General features: G+C 34.2%; 1 protein-coding gene across 1 annotated transcript in view; it reads right to left on the bottom strand.

Moving 5' to 3' along the window:
* The window catches only part of KMT2E (lysine methyltransferase 2E (inactive)), a 94,641-nt gene that overhangs the window by 17,724 nt on the left and 55,081 nt on the right, over positions 1-21,836 (bottom strand). The window contains exons 6-15 of the mRNA XM_081101783.1: positions 19,818-19,898; positions 17,844-17,902; positions 16,541-16,713; positions 16,168-16,206; positions 12,784-13,014; positions 12,530-12,660; positions 10,765-10,882; positions 9,719-9,828; positions 4,685-4,949; positions 3,440-3,538 (exon numbers count right to left, since the gene is read on the bottom strand). Of these exons, the coding sequence (XP_080957909.1) occupies positions 3,440-3,538; positions 4,685-4,949; positions 9,719-9,828; positions 10,765-10,882; positions 12,530-12,660; positions 12,784-13,014; positions 16,168-16,206; positions 16,541-16,713; positions 17,844-17,902; positions 19,818-19,898 (1,306 nt within the window). The remainder of the gene's footprint in view (positions 1-3,439; positions 3,539-4,684; positions 4,950-9,718; positions 9,829-10,764; positions 10,883-12,529; positions 12,661-12,783; positions 13,015-16,167; positions 16,207-16,540; positions 16,714-17,843; positions 17,903-19,817; positions 19,899-21,836) is intronic.

Raw genomic sequence — 21,836 nt, 5'->3', positions numbered from 1 at the left:
ATAGCCACTAACCTCACCTCACAGCAACTGTCGTGTACCTGGGTGAGTCTACTCAGTAGTGTCCCTGTTTGGACTCAGGTGAGTATAAACAGCCTACTATGTTTCAATTGCCATAACTTAACTGGGCTGACTGTAAGAATCTCCCAAATCGATCCCAACCTACTGCCTAAGAAGTACTTCTCATGAACTAAAAAGGAAATGTCTAATACATTTATTCAGTTACATACCATTTAGCCCTAAGTTTGATTTTATAAGCAGGTAACAACTTTGGGGGGTGGGGGGAGACAAAATAAATGGAGGAAAAGGGAAAATGTTAATAATTAAGAACAGCTTTCTACTTGGGCCCCATAGTAATATTTTAATAAACTTTCTTGAAATCATCAACCAACCAACCTTATCTCCCTTCCCCCCAAAATAATCAGCCTATAATCCTATGTAATAAAAGGCTAATATGCAAATCGACCGAACAGCGGAAAGACCGGTCACTGACGCACACTGACCACCAGGGGGAGCGCCACTCAGCCAGAGCTGGGCTCATGGCTGGTGAGCGCAAGGGTGGTGGTGGGAGCCTCTTGTGCTTCCGTGGCAGCTCTAAAGACCCCTTGCAGGATGTCTTAAGCGGGCAGTCGGACACCTCCCGAAGGGTCCCGGACTGCGAGAGGGATACCCCCACCCCACCCCATGAATGTCATGCACCAGGCCTCTAGTACCTAAATATGATTTACCATTTATCACATTTATAACTACCTCCAGGCTTTTTCCCCTGGAGAAATAACCATCCATTCAATTCCATACAATTTAGCTATAAGCTAATCTGCACTTTATACCCTATTCATAAGGTCCATCATGAATACTACCTAGTTCGTGAATGGTGTCTGATCCCCCCAGCTGTAAGCTATATTTCTAACTCCTATACCACACTTCTTGCTGCATTGCAATTGTTTTGTAAATGCCCATGAAGGCAGAGACATTGTCTTTCATTCTCACCAAAAGATCAAGCCAGCAATGAAAATACATAAATCCCCTGGTGCAATTTTTAGAGACTGGGCAAAATGCTAAATAGTAGGTTGTATATAAAATTGCCATCTGTGTAGGTAAAAAATGGTCAAGTCAGTAATTTCACATGGTTCAAGCTATACTTCAAAAGGCTGTGCTCTAGCATATTTGAATTTGGAAACTACGTGGTATTTATCTGAGAGGAGAATATGACTGACTCCTTTTTATATTCCAACTTCATGAACACACATAAAAACTAGTATTTCCTATTATAAGGATAAAGTTTGACCTGTCACAGAAGAAAATCTAAATCAGTTTGCCATAAGTTCCTCAGGAGTTAACTTTATCTTTCCAACTACTGATGTTAACCTAACCAATATATAAGGTAAACAGTAGAAAAGTAAATGCTAATTAGTCTTTAAACTTTTCAAAACCAACTGTTTTGTCCTCACAAATACTAATATCTTGGCAGTGGGAAACAACCATACCAATTAGAAATAGCAACATTGCAATTGACTTTGAGGTCAAAAGCCGAAGATTTTAAAATATTTCATATCCCTTTAAAATACCAGACAAATTCTAAACATTTACACTTTTTCAATTTTTCCACATTTTAGTCCTATGAAAAATAACCCAGCTGCACAACTGAGAAGTTAAAATGAATATGCTAAAATTGATATAAAAATGAAGTATTCTTATATATTAATATAGCATGCTAATAGGCAAAATCAGTACCAAAAATGGATTTCTAATAAGCTTTTTTGTCTGTCTATCCAAAGTTCTGCCATGTTCAACATCAGCAAAAACATATCACTATTTTCTTCTGGGTCAGAAAATGAGGATGTTCTAAGTATCATTACCTCTCTCAGCTTTGGTAGAAGGAGATATTTTTAAAGTAGCCCATAGTCATAAAATTAGAATGCAATCTGAAAAAAAGTATGGGCACAGAACCAACCTCCAGGTGTTTTTTGTTTTTTTAATTTAATTTTTTTTTAAAGCAGTTGTAAGAAAGGTCCTCCTGCCAGACACATACTTCATATAGAAATCAGTAATGCCCTAAATTGGCATTCTGAAAGTTTCCGCAAAATTACTGCAAATACAAAGCTGTGGAATTGTGGAATGAACAGTCCAATATGAAAATCTAGTCAAGAAAGGGTAATCTCGTTAGGTACAGGTAATTTAGATAACTGAATCTTACAAAAGGTTCAATATTGATTCTTTTAGGTAAACGCAGAACTTAAAAAAAAAACAACCTCCAATATTTTTCTTTTCTCCCATCTCTCTCTGAAATTCTGAAGCTATGAAAGAGTTCTACATTTCTTTCACAATTTTGAAGATCACTAATGAATCCTAGAGAAATGATCAAGGCAATGAAACAGACTTACATTGAGTAGGCCTACAATGATCTGATTCCAAAGACCTGAGATTCCATGGAATATACCATGTAAATCAGTAAAACAGGAAATAAGGGAGTATATGAAATAAAATGGACTACAGAAAACCCACACAGATCTTTAGTTGTATAAAGTCATTTTCAAATCTTAGGGCAAACTATATAATACTTTCCTAAGTGGCCTAAATATTGTATCAATTGCTAAATTAGCATGGATGGTAAAAATAAATATTGTCCTAGTTTTTACACAGATATTAGAGGCCCAGTGCATGACATTCGTGTACTGTGAGTGTGTGTGTGTGTGTGTGTGTGTGTGTGTGTGTGTGGCGGGGGGGGGGGGTGGGTGTCCCCCCCCTCGTGCTGTTGCGGAGGTGAGAGGCTCCTGCCACCGCTGTTGTGCTCACGAGGCTCCTGCATTAAGCGTCTGCCCCCTGGTGATCAGTGCATGTCATAGCAACCAGTCATTCTGCTGTTTGGTCAATTTGCATATTAGCCTTTTATTATATAGGATTCTATAGGATTTACAGATATAGTACAAGGAATATAAGTATTAACCATTTTAATGAAAACCTTATTTCATGATAGCTGTATGAGATACAGAAATAGTAGCTACCAAACAGTAGTGGTTTTTGTTTTCATAAGCCATTTATTTGATGCTATTATAAGCTTTAAAATTCCATTTTTGTTTTACATTAAATTATGAAGAGAAAGGATACATTTAACTAATGAAAGACATTTTGCAACAGTAATTCTGGCATTAAAATTTATTAATAGTTCTCAGCTTCAAAAATGTTTAAAAAATAATTTCTTAAAATTTCATACATTCTAAAATGTCTAATGAACACACAGTAAAAATACAAAAGCTTAGTATAATTAACCTGAATGGTAATGACAAAGCCAAGCAAATGCTCAGTGGCACATGGTGTTTGGTAACTTCAAACAAAGAACAGGGTAAAAACCCTCCTAAAGGCAGCAACAATTACTATGAGAAGATCAGCTATCACTAAGCCCAAGTGACAGCAAGAAGCAGCTACTAGCTTCCCAACTTACCATCTTCCTTTTCCTTTCTGCAATCTGTTCCTCTGATTCCATTTCTACTTCATTGCTAATGGGAGTTTTTTCTTCTATATCATCAATAAAATCTGGTTCCTGAGAGATGGAAAGAGCTGCTTTATGAAAACTACCACTCCACATATAATAGGGGCACTGAACTATTTTAAATGTCTTTCAACTACAATTAATTCAACATAAACATTACAAGCCTACAAGTCCATTTCAAATAAAACTGGTTTCCTAATTCAGGAAACTTTCCAAAATCAATTTTGCTAAAGATCTAATGAATAGTGTTCTTATCCATACAGCCTAAAACAGTGGTTCTCAACCTTCTGGTCCTTTAAATACAGTTCCTCATGTTGTGACCCAACCATAAAATTATTTTCGTTGCTACTTCATAACTGTAATGTTGCTACTGTTATGAATCGTAATGTAAATATCTGATATGCAGGATGGTCTTAGGCGACCCCTGTGAAAGGGTCGTTCAACCACCAAAGGGGTCGCAACCCACAGGTTGAGAACCGCTGGCCTACAAGGTCAATATGGGAGGATAGCCTTATGTTTATATTCTTCCCAAAACATAAACATAAATTATTTCACAAAACCCAGTGCCTACAAATACCAAGGGCTCAAAAAATTTTTAATTTGAAACTTACAGAAAATTATTCCTAGAAGATAAGGTATTGGAGATGACTAAAATGTTAATTTTTATGATTAAATGGTCCCTCCTAATTTCCATTTGTTTAGAGGACATACAACAAAGTGTTTCTTGGAAGGGCAAAAGTATAGGCCAAACCTTTTCCCAAAGTTATCTTGTATTTTTAAGACAATTTCCCCTCAAAAATATTGTCTGTCATCCATATATAATTAATTTAACTATGTCCCAAATATTAAAGGAAAGGAAATTTTACAGTTTAAGACTTTGAATAAGAACACTTACTATGAATACAAGGACAGTGCAATCTGGAAGAATTGTTAAAATTACCCAGCCTTAGGAAAATCTTATATTCAATTCTGCAAAGATTTGCTGGGTGAGTAGTTTCTTTGTAGTTTAACAAATACTGTACAAATTCTAGCAGAACCTGTATTTTATGTGTATAAGTACTTCATTAAATAACAGAATGGACTTGACTTAGAAATTTTACACCATTTTACATAAAACATTTATAAAAAGAGGCTAATATATGCCAAATTACTTTTCTTTGTTAACTTATTAAGAACCAATAAACCAAAGTTCAGTACCTGATTATTTGATACTGACAGTCTCAGTGGAGAAAGCTTTCTCTGTTTAGTTTCTGGGCTCTTCATTTTATTTGTTGTTCCTTCACAATCCAAAGTAATATTCTGATTTTGCGTATCTTTGTCTTTTGAAATATCCTTTTCTTTTTTTCCTTTTTTCCTTCTTGTCTCATAACCACTATTGATGTTTTCCGTAGACTCAGAACTACGTTTTAGAACAGGGCACTCTGGATTTTCTTTGAGGCATGCGCAATCCACCTTGTACTTACTGGAAAAATAACCAGTTAAATAGTTATTCAAGACATTTTTAAAAACTTGTAAAATTTTATAATTCATTTTAAGCTGCAACTCCACAAAACTGTATGCTATTACTAATTATAAGTAATCCTTACTTTTCACAAATTTGCATTCCTAGTAACTATCTCAAAGAAATTTTATTTTCTTATAAAAACAATGTAATAAAAGTTCATTTCTAGGCCTTCAATCACAAGGATAATTAGTAACAGTTTGCAGAAAAAAAACTCCAATAAAAATTTTTTAAAGTACAAAGATACTGTGGCTCACATTAAGACAAAAACTGTATTTACTTGAGAGATTGCAAAGTGTTTTAAAGTATGTATACAAATAACAAATACCCTAAATCTGACCTAAATAAAAAAAAAATGCTAGGTATAATAAATATCAAACCTTAATTAGTTTCTCTTATACTTTACAAATGGTCTCAATGACCAGGTTTCTTTAAAAAACTACACTGGAAAAACTTCAAGTAGTGCTTCCTTTTGCCCTTCAGTGTTCCCTCTTTCAAATGGGAGCTTGAAAAATAACTATCTTTCATCTTCACAGTAGTGATAATTATTGCTCTCATTTTACAGATGAGATTAAAACTCAAGAGAGAAACAGTATCTTGTCCAAAGTCACACAATTAATAAGTGGTAGGGATGGTATCCAGATTCAGGTCTGTAGGAGTTCAAAGCCCACATTTTTCATCTCAATATTTCTTAATGTTCTGATCTCTTTATCTCTACCACCAAGATTTAGTTCATTTCTAGGATAAATGTCCAAATGTAGGTTAAATAATAATAGAAACTTCCCACCTTGAATGTTTTAAGTAGATTCAAAATTGTTCAAAATAAAAATAATAATTTGCTAAGTTTCTAATACTCCTATTCATTCACTTTCAACACCAGCAGAAAGGCACAGGTCAAACTGCCTGACTGCCTAATTCTCTGAATCGGGTAGAATTCAAATATTAATGGTCTACCTCCTACCTCCCCAAATCAGGTTTAATAGGAACTAGCTTGAAACTCTTTCTAGATGTCTTCTTTGATTTCAGGATAACAGAATTGCATATAATAATGATGGCAACACTAAAGCGTATTAAGTACTTATTTTGTGCAAGGAACTGTTTTAAACACATACTACTCATTGAATCTTCAAAAAATTTGTTAGGAGAGTATTATTATTCTCATAGTATACAGGAGGTACTGAGGCACTAAGAGATTAAGAAACTGCCCTAACCGGTTTGGCTCAGTGGATAGAGTGTCAGCCTGCGGCCTGAAGGGTCCCAGGTTCGATTCCGGTCAAGGGCATGTACCTTGGTTGTGGGCATATCCCCAGTAGGGGGTGTGCAGGAGGCAGCTGGTTGATGTTTCTCTCATCGATTTTTCTAACTCTCTATCCCTCTCCCTTCCTCTCTGTGAAAAATCAATAAAATATAATTAGAAAAAAAAAGAAACTGGTCCAAGGTTATATAGCTAATAAGCGATCAAGCTAGGATTGGAAACCAGTCAGGTTATTAAAAACTTATATGCTTAACCACTGTGGGATAGTGTCTCTTAAAGTAATGAGCAAAGAGCCATTTTTGCAGTATTTCCAACTGTCTTGGGGAGAAAGGACCAAAAAGGAAACATGTAAAGTATCACGATAAATCTGACTCAACAATCAAATAGAAATGCATGCTAAAGTAAGAGGGTTTTCATTGACAAAAACCAAAATGACCATTAAAAACTTCTGCATTTCCATAGGGTACCACACAAAATTTAAAAAGTAAAATACAGAATAGGAGGAAATGAACTGAAATACAACAACCCCTCTCCCTTTAAAAAAGTCAGAAAAAGACTACCCAACAGAAAAAATGAACAAATGATTAGGCAATTCATAAGAAAGGAAAGCCAAAATCACAAACACATTAAAAGATCCTTGGCTCCATAAAACAATTAAGGATAATGTAATCTATAATAATAAAAGTGTAATATGCTAATTAGACCAGACGTCCTTCCGGATGAAGCCAGGGCTCTGAGGGAAGCCTGGGTCCCAGGTGCCAGAGGGAAGCCCATGCCGGCAGCCAGGGGAAGGAAGGCCTACTCTCGCATGAATTTCGTGCATCGGGCCTCTAGTTAAAATATAAAAGGGATGCCATTTCACATGGATTAGCATCAATTTTAAAAAAGATGTGGTACGTGTACACACACACACACACACACACACACACACACACACTGGATTATCACACAGTAATAAAAAGAATGAAATTTTGCCATTGGCAACAACATAGATGGACCTAAAGTCAGAGAGAAAGACGAGTCAAGTGGAGCAAGGAAGTAAAACGGAATACAAACTGGTTATTCATCTATGTTTAATATAAACTGAGGCTGTGCACATTCTACAACACAGCAATTCTACCCTTAGGTCCCTACGATGGAGAGAACATGTACACATGAAGACATGCTCATAAAGTCATAAAAGCCTTTTTTGAACTCTAAAGCTCCACCAATGGAATAGATAAATACCATCAGTGAAAATAAATGAACTGGAACTACACATAACAGAACTGAACCTCGAAAAGTAATGACAGAAAAGATGGAATGCAAAAATCATACAGATTCTAATTTACATATAATTTAAAAATATACAAAATACTAGATCCTATTTAGGGACAAAGGAGGCAAGAATATAAAATGGAGAAATGAAAGTCCCTTCAATAAGTGGTGTTGGGAAAACTGGACAGGTACATGCAAAAAAATGAAACTGGACCACTCTCTTATCTCATATACAAAAATAAACTCAAAATGGATTAAAGATTTAAATGTAATGCCTGAAATCATAAAACTTCTGAAAACAGAGGTGGTAAACTATCTGACATCAGTCTGAATGTTATCTTTTTTAATATGTCCACTTGAGCAAGTGATACAAATCAAAATAAACAAAGGGGACATCATCAAATTAAAAAGCTTCTACACAGTGAAGGAAACCATCAACAAAACATAAAGACAACAAAATGGGAGAAGATATTTGCAAATGACATACCTAATAAGGGGTTTATATCCAAAATATATAAAGAACCCATAAAACTCAGTAACAAGAAAATAAACAATCCAATCAAGAATGGGCATTAGAAAGAAGATATACAAGTGGCCATCAGACATATGAAAAGATGCTCAACATCACTAATCATAAGTGAAATGCAAATCATAACCACAATGAGATAACACCAGTCAGAATGGCTGCTATCAAAGTCAACAAGTAACGTGTGGGAGAAGATGTGTCGGAAAGAAGGACCTTTACACTGTTGGTGGGGCTGCAAACTGGCACAGCGACTTTGGAAAACAGTATGTAAATCCCTCAAAAAAACGTAAAATAGGTCGACCATAACAATCATAAATACACTGAGTATCAGAGGAAAATGAAAACACTAATTTGAAAAGATACATGCATCCCTATGTTCACTGCAGCATTTACAATAGCCAAGTTATGAAAACAACCTAGGTGTCCATTGATAGATGAATGTATAAAAAAGATGTGGTACACACACACACACACACACACACACACACACACACACACACTGGATTAACACACAGCAATAAAAAAGAATGAAATTTTGCCATTGGCAACAGCATGAATGGACCTAAAGGATATTACACTAAGTGAAATAAGTCACAGAGAAAGACAAATATTCTGTGGTTTCACTATGTGGAATCTAAAAAACCAAACGAATGAAACAAAAACAGACCCAAAAGGGATGGTTCAGGGAGAGGAGGAGGGTAGAGGGATAGGTGAAAAAGGTGAAGGAATATAGAAATATATTTGATATTTGCATGATAGATATTAAAAGAATTAGTGGGGTAATTAGGTTGTAAGGTATAAAAATGTAGAATCACTATATCAAACTGAAACTAATATAACTGATATAATATTGCATAGCAATTACACAAATAAAAAATAAAAGTGTGGGGTGCGGTTACGGTGTTTTGGCCAGGTTCAAGCCTCGGACTAATGAAAGGACAGGGTCCTCTCATTGCCACGTGCAAGTCCCAGCACAATTATAACCAACGGCTGTGGTTGTAATCTTGAACCTATGGTCCAAACACGTAGCCCCACGTGCACTGTGCTAGAATTCAGGTGCATATAATTGAGTGAGGTTGGAACTCACTAGAATGCTGTAAACAACGTGATCACGCCCCTACTTTGCCTCGTGGCATCTGCTATAAAAGAAAGACACGGCTTGTGGACGCTGGCGCTGTCTCCTCATCAGGGAGCAGTGTCCCACCGAGACCCAGCTTTCATTCTCTTGTCTGTCTTTTCTCAATGCTTTCACACACCCCTCCCCCCCAACTCAGGGTCACTGAACCTGGCTGAGCTGGCATGGCACATAAGGCGCCCTGGGGCTGAGTATGCCATGGCCGTGCCAGCTCACCACATAAAAGAAGGGGAAAATTCTTACATAAACAAGGTCAGTGTTGTAGTTTTAAAAAGGGAAAGTTTGTTAAGTATATTTTACTACCTTTTACAGAATAATAAAACAACTGCATATTTAAAAAAATAAGGTCAGTGTTGTATGGCTGAATCAGGATTACTAGTCATAATTACTATTAGCATTTTCATTACAGTAGTAATTAGGAATGTATGGAAAAGAACTAAGCAGCTTTGCTGTAATGGAAGCTGATACCAAAATGCTTGTAAATAAAAATAAAAAGTTGTGGACATTAAGGAAATATTTTGAAAGAACAGATATCTTATTTACAGATTTGAACTTACCAATTCCCATAGTCAAAATCAAAGGCAATAGTAATTTCAGTTCCCTTTGGAATATTTTGTATAGAATAAATGTAAAGATGTATGGTTCCATCTTCAATTTCATGCCTCACCTATTAGTTAAAAGAACAATTTTATATTTCTATAGATTACTTTTTACCTTTAGAAGCATCTCACCCTACCATTTTGAAAACCATTCAAAGTAATTCACAAATACAACATGGAAAATAATGGCATTTAATTATAAGACTTGTAACTATAAATCAGTGGTTATCAACTGGGAAAGTGGTACATCAATGAAAGTCTGATGCAAGCTCTACAGCCCACCATGTAGTACTGAAAAGAAAATACCGTATTTTATCAATTCTACAATGCAAATTTTTTCACCTTTTAGCATCTCTGAAATAGGGAGTTTTTAAAGTGATGGCATCTTTAACCTGATGAAATGTAGTAATGGTACAGTTAACACTGTAGTTTTTCTATGACAGACACTGCTCTAGGTACTTTACATGACCACTTTAGTTCTCATAACACCTTTTTACAGATAAAACTGAAGCACAAAATTATAAATCTAGCTGGTCAAAGAGAAGACATGAATCTAGTAAGTCTGGCTTCAAAACTTACATAAGTGTAACATTATATAACAATAAAATTAAAAACTTTTATTTTTCCATGAAAAACAACAAAACCAGAAATATACTCAAAATTAAAACACAATTTTATCGTAGCACATAATAAAATCATTTTAGCTTTCAGCGTTGTCATCTACCTTGATCAAATTAAAACATATATTTGACCCATATATACAGAATCTTCTAGGATAAACAATCTAATATTTCCTCTTACGAGAAACATCAAAATTTCTTCAATGTGTAATTTTTAAGACCTCAAAGCAATATCACCTAAATTTTCACAATGGAAAGATGCTGGAGTATAAAATGCATCAACAGTTAAAAACTGCTTTTAGGCTACCATACTTCTGTGGTTAATACTCAAATTCCACATACCCCTCCAACCCCTGCCTCCCAAAAAGATTTCTATAAGCTTACCTCTGCATTGGGTGTACAAGAACGCCTGATGAACCGAGCCTCATTCCCAAAAGTCCTTGCATCAACACACATTTCTAGCCCATGAAATTTAGAATAGAATAAAACAAAAGGGTATGGTCTACAAAGAAAGAAATGCATTATAAACCATTAACATTTTGAGTTTAAGAAACTTCTAAAAGACTTACAGTAAGTAGTGAAATCAAGAAACTGAATATAAAAAAGCTTGATACCAAAACCTACTCTTAACCACTAGGCTAGTTCAAGCTAATAAGGTTTTTACCTATTCCTATATCCTTACATAAGTCGAAGATAATTAACTGGATATGGAAATTCAAGTTTACAAAGATAAGAAGGGAGTGATTATTACCTTTACAGGACTTATAATTGGACTAATTGGACTAGAAGCCTGGTGCACAAAATTCGTGCGGGGGGGGGGGGGGGGGGTGCGCCATGTATGTCCCTCAACCCAGCCTGCACCCTCTCCAATCTGGGACCGGTGGGATCGGGCCTAAATGGACAGTCAGACATTCCTCTCACAATCTAGGATTGCTGGCTCCCAACCACTCGCCTGCCTGCCTGCCTGCCTGCCTGCCTGATTGCCCCTAACTGCTTCTGCCTGCCAGCCTGATCACCCCCTAACGACTCCCCTGCCAGCCTAATCGACACCTAACTGCTCCTCTGCTGGCCTGATTGCCCCTAACTGCCCTCCCCTGCAGGGCTGGTCCCCCCCAGCTGCCCTCCACTGCAGGCCTGGGTCCCCCCCCAACGATCCTACCCTGCAGGCCTGGTCACCCTCAACTGCCATCCTCTGCTGGCCCAGTCACCCCTAACTGCCCTCCCCTGCAGGCCTGATTGCCCCCAACTGCCCTCCCTTTCAGGCCTGGTCCCTCCCAACTGCCCTCCCCCGCAGGCCTGATCGCCCACAACTGCCCTCCCCTGCCAGCCATCTTGTGGTGGCCATCTTGAATGTTGGAGTGACAGTCAATTTGCATATTACCTCTTTATTAGATAGGATGCTTTGAAAGTCCCTATCTCTTTGTGCATTTAAGTGTTTGAGTTGTAGCTCTGTTTCAGTCAAATTTGCTATATAAAAGGGAAGGATTCACATATATCTTTTGTATTTTAAATAAAAGCTCAAGTTATAAACAAATATTTTTAATAATTATAGCATATAGACTGAGAATGTTATCTCTCTAGAGATACACACATACTTCTAGACTTCAGGGAAGCAATGGCTATGAAGGAACACATCAATTTCCTCCCAAAATCACAAACCATAGAAGAGGCCTCCAAAGCTATTTCATACCTAGAGTGTGGGAGTTTATAATGGTGGCAATAATGTAAGATCAAATCTATCATCTAATAAAGAGGAAGAGGTTTTGCCGGTGGTAGGCACCAATGGTCTTTTCAGGTTCTAGCAATTATATTACAAGGAATTAGGAATGGTGCTGGATGGAAATTACCTTATAATCTCAGGTAATCGAGTTTTTAATTAATATCCACCTACATTGCTATAGTTTATCTTTGAAGTAGATTGTTTTAGTGTCAGCAAGATAAAAATGGGTAAGAGACAGGAATATATCTGCATTTTTATATTTTATTCTAGTTCAAAAATTATTAGTTACTGTTCAACTACACTACTGTTTTAAATACTAAAATGATCACTTAGGAAAACAAAATACATATAAAACACAGCATCCTGGTTAAAAACAGCAAAAAATTCAATACAGAACAATAGAAAATATGGGAAAATAAATGCATATACCTCTTAAAGAAATATCCATTTGCTTCAAATTGTTCTCTTAGCATAAATTTTCCTCTATATTCAATGATAAGTGCATCAGGAGGCAAATCTTTTGCAGATTTCAGAATTTTCTTATTTTTTTGTATATGGCTCTAAAAATTAGAGAAATGTTGAGATTAATTAAACCTTAATGCTTTTAGTCTAACTACTTTAAGATATAGAGTAGAAAAAATAAGGTTTTTGTTTTATAACATTTTGGCAAATGATATATTTACCTCTACAGGAGGCTTGAAGAGCGAATTGTTGGTATTCAAATTTGATTTATTTATCTCTTTTTTGTCATTTCCATTGCCTAATCTCAGAGCTAATCTTTGTGCCTCTCTCTGAACACCCTCGCTATACTGGTTATTATTTGCCTCTTCATATCGATCCATCCATGCTTTGATTTTTGTCTCCCATCCAAAATTTGAACCATCAGATGAAGGATCAATCTCTGGAGCTGAACCCTAAAATCACAACAAACTAAGCATTAATATCTGGACTTCAAATATTTATACATACATATAAATACAAAATCAATGACTATATAAGATATAAACTAGACATTAATGTTAGGCTTTTCAAGTTGGTCCTAGTAAAAAATAAAAAGAGCGCCATAAATGAGCGGTTTACTACATTTTTATACTACATGCCACACAAATATGAGTTAGAAAACTGAAGGAAGCCGAGTTAAGTCAGAATAGTAGAAATTCAAGTTTCACCATCACAACTGCAGTTAAATGAAGGCTATCAATAAAATTGCAACTACCCAAATGTTTGGAGTCATTGTCAGCTAATGTTTAAAAAAAGAAAGCATATGAAATTTTTTATTTTAGAAACTGCCAATATCTACTCTGTCCTCACAGCTCTATTTAACCAGAATAAATGGGATTATTATGTAAACTACACATATTACATATTAAGTATAAACATTTTATATACACTAAAATTTTAACAGTTTATAACAAAAATATTCTTGATATCTTAATTAGTATAATTCCAACTGTCCCCATAATAAATCTGACATGAGAATAAAATGTTTCATAGAATGTGAAATACCCCAATGGTCCATGGCCTAATTTCAAGGGTCATAATGAGGGCAAGAACTTTCAAGCTGAAGTGCTTGCTCCTCTATAGCCCCTATTAAAACCTGTAAGATAAGATTCTAAATGCCAAGTAATAAAAAGTTAACACCTCTCTTCTTAATGTTACAAAAAAAAAAGAGAGAGAGACATTTTTTTCCCACTGGAATGCAATTTATATAAAAGCACAATTACCATTCATTTAAAAAATTTATTAAAATCTGAACTAGGTCAGGATTCCATTCCCAGTCAGGGTACATGCCTGGGTTGTGGGCTCGATCCCCAGCAGGGGGTGTACAGGAGGTAGCTTATCAATTATTCTCTGTCACCATTGATGTTTCTAGCCCTCTCTACCTTCCTCTCTCTGAAATCAATAAAAACATTTTTTAAAATTTCCTGAACTCCTACAATTTTTATTTGCAATCTTAGGATGAAAATCAATTAATGCAGATAATAAGAACAAATATTTTACCTTATCATTAGAATAATTCAAATGTATAACAAATTTAATGTAAAATTTCAATTTAGTTGTAAATGCTGTTCTTTGTTTTCTTTCTACAATATTAAACTTTGATAAAAGATTTTGTCCATATGTACAATCTAACAGAACTGAAATTTTATCATATATAGATATAATAAAAATCCTTTTATGTCCTGTTAGACATGTAAATGTATACAGAAACACTAAAATTTACCATCAGTCAACCTTCCCTATACTTGTCTACAATAAAACAAACTACAGTTGAACTGTGAACACAGGTTTGAACTTCATGGGTCCATTTATATGCGGATTTTTTTTCAATAACTACCTGTATTATTTTCTATCTGTGGTTGGGAGTCCGCAGATAGAGGCCTAGCTGTATGCATTTATCTAAGCCATTTTATATAGGGTACTTGATATCTGTGTGTGTGTGGTGGGGGGCGTGTTCTGGAACCAAGCCTCCTTGGACATCAAGTGATAACTTAAGTTTTGGGGAGTCAAAAGTTATACTTGAAATTTTAACTGTGCAGGAGGTTGATGCCCCTAACCCTGGCATTGTTCAAGGGTCAAATGTATAGTAAGTTGCTCAACTATTTGATTGGGATAGATTTATTTCACTAATTGATATTTTATATACGTACATATTCTACATTATAATGACTATTTGATAAAGAACAGATTTTTATACAAATGAGACACTACATATTTAAGGCTTTCCTCAGCATTTTAAAAGAAATCTATCCGTTTTCGAATTTTTCTTTGTTTTGCATCTTCCCCTCCCCATTGCCTCAGAAAACACTCTATACTGAGCTGGTAATCTTTAATACAGCTCTTTTGTATCTCTTGAATCTTATAAACACTACAGAATTACTTAGTAGAGTTGTCATGATCTTAAAGAGATATCTTCAAATTAAGAAAAAGATATCTTTAAAAATGCACAAACTCACTACGTCACATAATAAATGAAAATATTTCAGTTAAGAAAAACACTCCTTCCTCATTAAGCCTCCTTTAAACTGATTAGATAAATTGTGAAGAAAGGAAAAGAGCTGGAGTATCAGTTGTACTAACAGCTTAATCCAAAATCTTTTTCAGACCTCCATTTTTGGTGTCAGAGAAAATACCATAAATCCAGATTTAATATACTACAGTTGAATTGTGAAAAACAGTATGAAATTCCAATCTCAATATATAAAGAACATTTTGTGAAACTTTGGACTTATTAACATTTTTGAGAAAGAATTATAAAAGTACATAATAATAATTGGACAACTGCTTATCCTCCAGTTATGTGGAATTAATGAATAATTATTATTGAATAATAAATAATTATTATAATTACTATTAAATAATGGTAATTATTACACTACATGGACAACAGATATACTGTACCATGCTGCCCACATCCTATTTCAACATCTGACAACTTGGAAAATCCATTATCCTTTACTGCCTAATTTAAAAAGCTATAGTAACACTGTAAAGCTGACCTCTATGATCCAACACAAACCTATCTCTTAAGGGGAGGCAGAGCTGGGGAGCCTTGCTTCTCTCAGCAATCTTGGCATCTACAAAATTGAGGATTTATTCTAATTAATTCAAGGTACAAGTGACTAGTTTGTACTATTATTAATATGGTGGATCTATGGTGATCTTATAGTATTTTATAATAACTGATGACTAAATCACTAGAATCCCAACTATGCAAAGCAGTAAAATTTCAAATTCCAAATGTGATTTTGCATACAATTGTCTAGTATATTAACACCAAGTGTACTAGAGACATGGAGTGAAACAGTAACTGCAATTCAGTTTTCTTGAAATTTTAATATTAGAAATTGTTTGTGTATCTCCTCCTTTTGGCTATTTTAACAATAAACTCTAAGAGTGGCATATTTATCCAATTAGAATTCTCTATGTCCCAACTTCTGATAAAGATAATAAGCAATGAAATGACACATAGTGAAGAAAGCATAAAGATTACGAACAAACAACAACTTAGTAAACTCTTGAATAATGGACAGTTGGTAACAAGGGCTTAAATTTAACATATTTACCTTAACTCTTGATGACTTCCTAGATCCTTCACGAAAGGCCTGAAATAAAATGGAATTCTGAGTTTTGAATATAATTAATATTTAAGAATCAATCGGTTCACTGAAGTCTCATAATAACAAAAAGTCGGTATAACCACCAGAACTAAGAGAATGTTTAAGTTAGAACGTAAAAAATATATATGATGCAATGCTAAGAAAAAGTCTAAGTTTTCTGTGTGATCAATATTACAATAATGGAAAATTATTTCCATTGCTTATTTCCAAGTACTGTTTGATAAAAATTAGAAGGATATAAAAAATATTATAGTAATTCCTGTAAAATTCAGCTCCCACCACTTTCTATCTTACTCATCAAAAAAAATGAAAAACTTACTTTTTTACATTTTGAAATGTTTTGTTCTTTCTCCCCACTTTTTTTCCTTCTTTTATCATTAACCTTAGAAACTCTTGAAGTAGTTAAAGTAATAGATGTTGGGGTATGCTGAAATGCAGTATACAATTCCACAGGAACCTCATCACCACTCTCAGTTGCACTGGTATCACCATCTTCAAGGCAAAATAAAAATTACTGCATGTGTAATATTTCTATTTCAAACAATAAGACAGCATTCCACACAAGAAACTATTATATATCCATTTTTCTGAAGAATACACATTTTTTTCACTTCTTCACTTATATTAAGATACATTTAAATGCAAGCTTCAGCCTGGCTGAAGTGGTTCGTTGTTTGAGCATCGACTTATGAACCAGGTGGTCACAGTTTGATTCCCAGTCAGGGCACGTGCCAGGGTTACAGGCCAGTGCGGGGCATGCAGGACGCAGCCGAGAATGATTCTCTCTCATCATTGATGTTTCTATCTCTCTCTCCCTACCTTCCTCTCTGAAATCAATAAAAATAAACTTTAACAACAAAAAAATGCAAACTATGAATGTCAGTTTTCATATTTAGGCTAGAAAGGCTAAAAAAGTTTGACAACACACTCAGATGGTGAGACTGTGGGAAACACGCAGTTGCATGCATTGGCAAAGGAAATTTAAAATTCCCTGCAAAGGGTAGCCAAATCTAGCAAAATTCTATATGCACTCAGCCTTTCACTCAACAATCCCTTTCCTAGGGATCTATCCAAAGATAAAATGACAAAAGCACACAAAAACATATGCAAGAGAGTTTCACTGAAAGTACTATTTGTAATAAAAATAAAACAAAAAATGAAAACAACCCAAATGTCCATGAAACAGGAATAGTTCAATAAACTATGATTATCAAAACCAGTTGTATTGGTATCAGCATGTTTTAAACCAAAATGGAAGTTGTAGCAATGTTATACTTCTAAATTCTGTTCCTAAAAATGAAAGAAACACTATTCCAAATAATAAACTAATGAATCCACATCTTTTCAAAGAGCAAACATATTTAACTTCCTTAAACCAATAGATTACCTATGTATTTTCCTATACAATTAAAATTTTTTATTTATTTTCCTCTACTTTCCATATTTCCTACATTCTTATTCTATAATCTGTAAAAAAGAATATTTAAAAATCTTTATCTGAGATTGTAAATTATATACAATCAACATTCAGCAGTAAGGTATTTCCATCCGACTAAAAATATGCAGGCCACTTATTCTCTCAATCACACTAATCCTACTTACTATAGATCTTTTTCACCCACCTGACAAATTTTCCCTTTTTCGGCGTTGTAGTAGCACTGCTCTCTCTTTATCCAAACTCCTACATTTAAAATATTAGCATGATTATTATTTATCAAACTTCCATAAATTTAAATATAAAGCAGATTTGTTTTAAATGTGACAAACTTACAATTTCCTTAATGTTCTCACTGAAAAATCAACAGTATAAAATACATGTATTGCCCCTTGCCTCACATTAGATTTCATTTAGCATCATTAGCATTATATGCCAGTTTAGTGACTATAATTGCACTGTTAAGAAAAATCTTTTTTATCGTAGGAAACGAGTATATCTTTTTTAAAGAAATTTTAATTGAATATTTAAAGCAGTCTGGAAAAGAATGTTAACATGTGTAACAAAAGTTATAAATTAAATTTCTTAAAAGAAATGAATGACACTAAATTAAGAGTCTATTTGCATTATACCATTTGCCTAAAATTATTTCCACTTTTGAAATAATAAACACTAAACATTTAATTAAGTAAAATATTTCATTAACTTCCTTCAGTCTCCACTCATGAAGTACATTACATCATCAATAATAATTGTTTTACTTTATTTCCCCCTATATTTTACTGTCTAACTTATTAGTCTAGAGGTCAAATAACACTAGATAGTATTTTGAGATGGGAGAATAAGCACTCTAGATCAATAAGGGCTGTAGACTAAGCCTACAACTTAGTAACAGACTTGCCTTAATGTCTACTAGGATATGCAACAATCCTATAGCACCAATGATAACTATCTTAGTCATCACAGAATGATGGCAGTTATTGCTCAATTGACTGCCTTCCCTAAAGGTCAGTTTTTAATCAACTCTTATTGATTAAAATAACATTTAACAACAGCTACTTATCCCATCAAAAAATAGCCCTAGCCGGTTTGGCTCATATATGATAATTGTTTTGTGGTTATGGTTATTTTTAAAAATTCTTTTATGTACATACACATAAATACATATATCTTGAAATACATAAAGATACATATGAATAAAATAATATATCTTGAATTTACATTAAAATAGTATGTGAAGGGGAGAAGAAATAGCAAAATAAATGAAAAAGGTTGTTGATAATTGTTGAAGCAGGGTGGTGGAAATATGTGGATTCAGTATACTATTTATTTTTATATAGGTTTGAAATATCCTAATAAAAATATTTTTTAAAACATACAAAAGGACCAGTAGGTGTGGCTCAGCAGTTAAGCGTCAACCTATGAACCGGAGGTCATGGTTCGATTCCTGGTCAGGGCACATGCCCGGGTTACAACTTGATCCCCAGGAGGGACATGCAGGAGGCAGCCAATCAATGATTCTCTCTCATCATTGATGTTTCTATCTGAAATCTATAAAAATATATTAAAAATACAAAAGAAAAAAAAGAACAAAAAAGAAAAAAAGAGAAAGAACTCATGGACATGGACAACAGTGTGGTAATTTCAGAGGGAGGATGGTAAGTGGAGGTGAAAGAAGATAAAAGGGGGATAAGTGGTGATAGAAAAAAGAAAAGAAAAAGAAAACCTACAAAGAGGTATCACTTCACACCTGATAGAATGGCTACTATCAATAGATCAACAAACAAGTGCTGGGGTGGATGTGGAAAAAAGGGAACCCTAGTGCACACACAATGACACACAAAAAAGAAATGGGAGAAAAACACATGACTGCAAACCTATAAATTTCTGTAACTAAGGCAATGTCCTCTTAGTAACTCTTGAACAGAGTGCATTCCAGTGAAAAAACATGGCATCACATAGAAGATGCACTATTATTTCATGCATCATTAAAAAAGTAAAAATGCTACTAACTATAACATTATCAATAGATTCTTCCTGATGTTAGGATTGTCAGAATACAAAAAAAAACAACAAACATTTTTATTCATACATAAATTTCTATTAACTAAAGATTATATCAGTAAAATTATGAGCAATCTTATTGGTATGCACAACTTACCGAGGCTGACAACGTTCACATAGATATGTGTCAGGAATATGCTGCCTATCAATCCCCATGCAGTCAATATGTTGCCAAACACTTAAAAAAAAAAAAAAAGCAAAAAGCAGAGCATATAAAGTATTTTTTAAATCATCCTTAAATTAAGATTTGATACTCCATTTAACTATCACTTAAGTGCCTACTTTGCATTTAATACTGTAAAAGTACTAAAAAGTGCTGTGAGGAATTTATAGAAATATGTCCTCAAGGAGATGTAAAAACAAGAGGACAAATACATTATATAGAATATAAATTTACAAAGCAAATATAATTTTAAACTGCAAAAGATATACATTATAAATATTATTAGCAATCACAAAGTAGAGAGCTCCACACTACTTGGAGTTAATGGGAAAAGCACCCTGGAAAACAATGAGCTTGAACAGAATCTTGTCTGGGTCTTTAGGAAGAAAAGATTAATTACTATAGCAATGCTTTCTTCAAGTAGGCAGATATGAGGAGCAACAATCAGAATATGGTTAATATCTATGAAGAGGAATGTTCATTTTGAAAAAGAGAGAAGGCTAAACATGGATTAGTAATGTATAGTCAGATTATATAGGACTTGGAATGTCAGGATATGTGTAAATTTTTTCTAATTGGCAACAGATAACAATTAGAGGTGCTTTGATGGTATAAATTAATTCAAAGAAGAAACTGAAAGCAAAAAAAACCAACCCATAAATAAGAGGCTTTTCCAAAATTCCAGACCTGAGTTAAAGGAGAACAGAACTAGAATGATGGCAGAGATGAAGTTAAAGAATCCAGAAAACATTCCTGAGGTCAGAGATTAAACCTACTCTGTTCTCTATTTTTAATAGAACACATGGACCAGCTTGAGGCAAACTTTTCAATTTGTGACTTTAATTGGTCTAAAGTTGACATATATGCCTATTTCTAAAAAAGTCATTTTTACATAATTAGCTACTTCTAATATATAAAGCTATGAAATTAACAACTATCATACTGTTGTTCTTCACTTAACCGAAAATCTTGGGACAAGAACTAGTAGAAAGTGGAAGGCAATGGAATATATGCCTATATATATCAAAGATGTGGGGGCAGAGGGAGGAAAAAGAACAAACAAAGGCATGCCCGGCCAGGGTGTCTCAGTGGTTGAGTATGAAACAGAAGGTCAGAGTTCGATTCCCGGTCAGGGCACATGCCCAGTTTTCAGGCTCAATTCCGAGTGGGTGGCATGCAGGAGGCAGCCTATCAATGATTCTCTCTCATCATTGATGTTTATATCCCTCTTTCCCTCTCTCTTCCTCTCTGAAATAAATAAAAATATTTATTTTTTAAAAAGGCAGAGCATTTTAAAGGGAGGGTTAGAATAACAAATTAAGTTAAATTTGGGGGATAAGCAATGATGTCATACAGAAAACAGAACTAGAAAATAAATAATCAGAGCTCTAGATGTCAAATTTGAAAGAGATGAGAATGAGCAGTAAGAATGAGCATTGAGTATATGAAAATACAGAGGCAATAAAAAAACAAGAATAAAAGAGAAATGCAATACACTACAAGTTAAGCAGTAAAAAAATAGAATGATAAAAAAGATTCATAACAAAGACAGCAGTTGCTGAGAAGCAAATACCTTGAGTAATACAAAAACTGTGAACTGTTCCTTCAAGATTTTGTAGATAGGTATAAATCCTAGGGACTATTTCATTATTTTCTAATAGGGATTATTCTATATTCTATATAGATCAATGTAATTAAATAAAAACACTTTAGATTATGCATTAAAATAAAAACATTGCAAATGGTATGTAACTTATCACAGACAAAATCAGCTAAAAGAAAGCTATTTTATATTACTGGTTAAAATATGAATTGAAAGATATTCTAGTAAGTAGCTAATAAAAATAATGAGGATAACAAGTTATCACTAAGGTTATTTTTAAATTTTTTAAATTTACTGAAGTGATTGCTCATGGTACTGATATGTGTCACAGGTTAATGAGAATTTATTTT

The sequence above is a fragment of the Myotis nattereri genome (genome assembly GCF_964212035.1).
Source record: "Myotis nattereri genome assembly, chromosome: 11".
NCBI lineage: Eukaryota > Metazoa > Chordata > Mammalia > Chiroptera > Vespertilionidae > Myotis > Myotis nattereri.
Note: the sequence above shows the minus strand (reverse complement) of the source record. Positions and strands in the feature narration are given on the sequence as shown.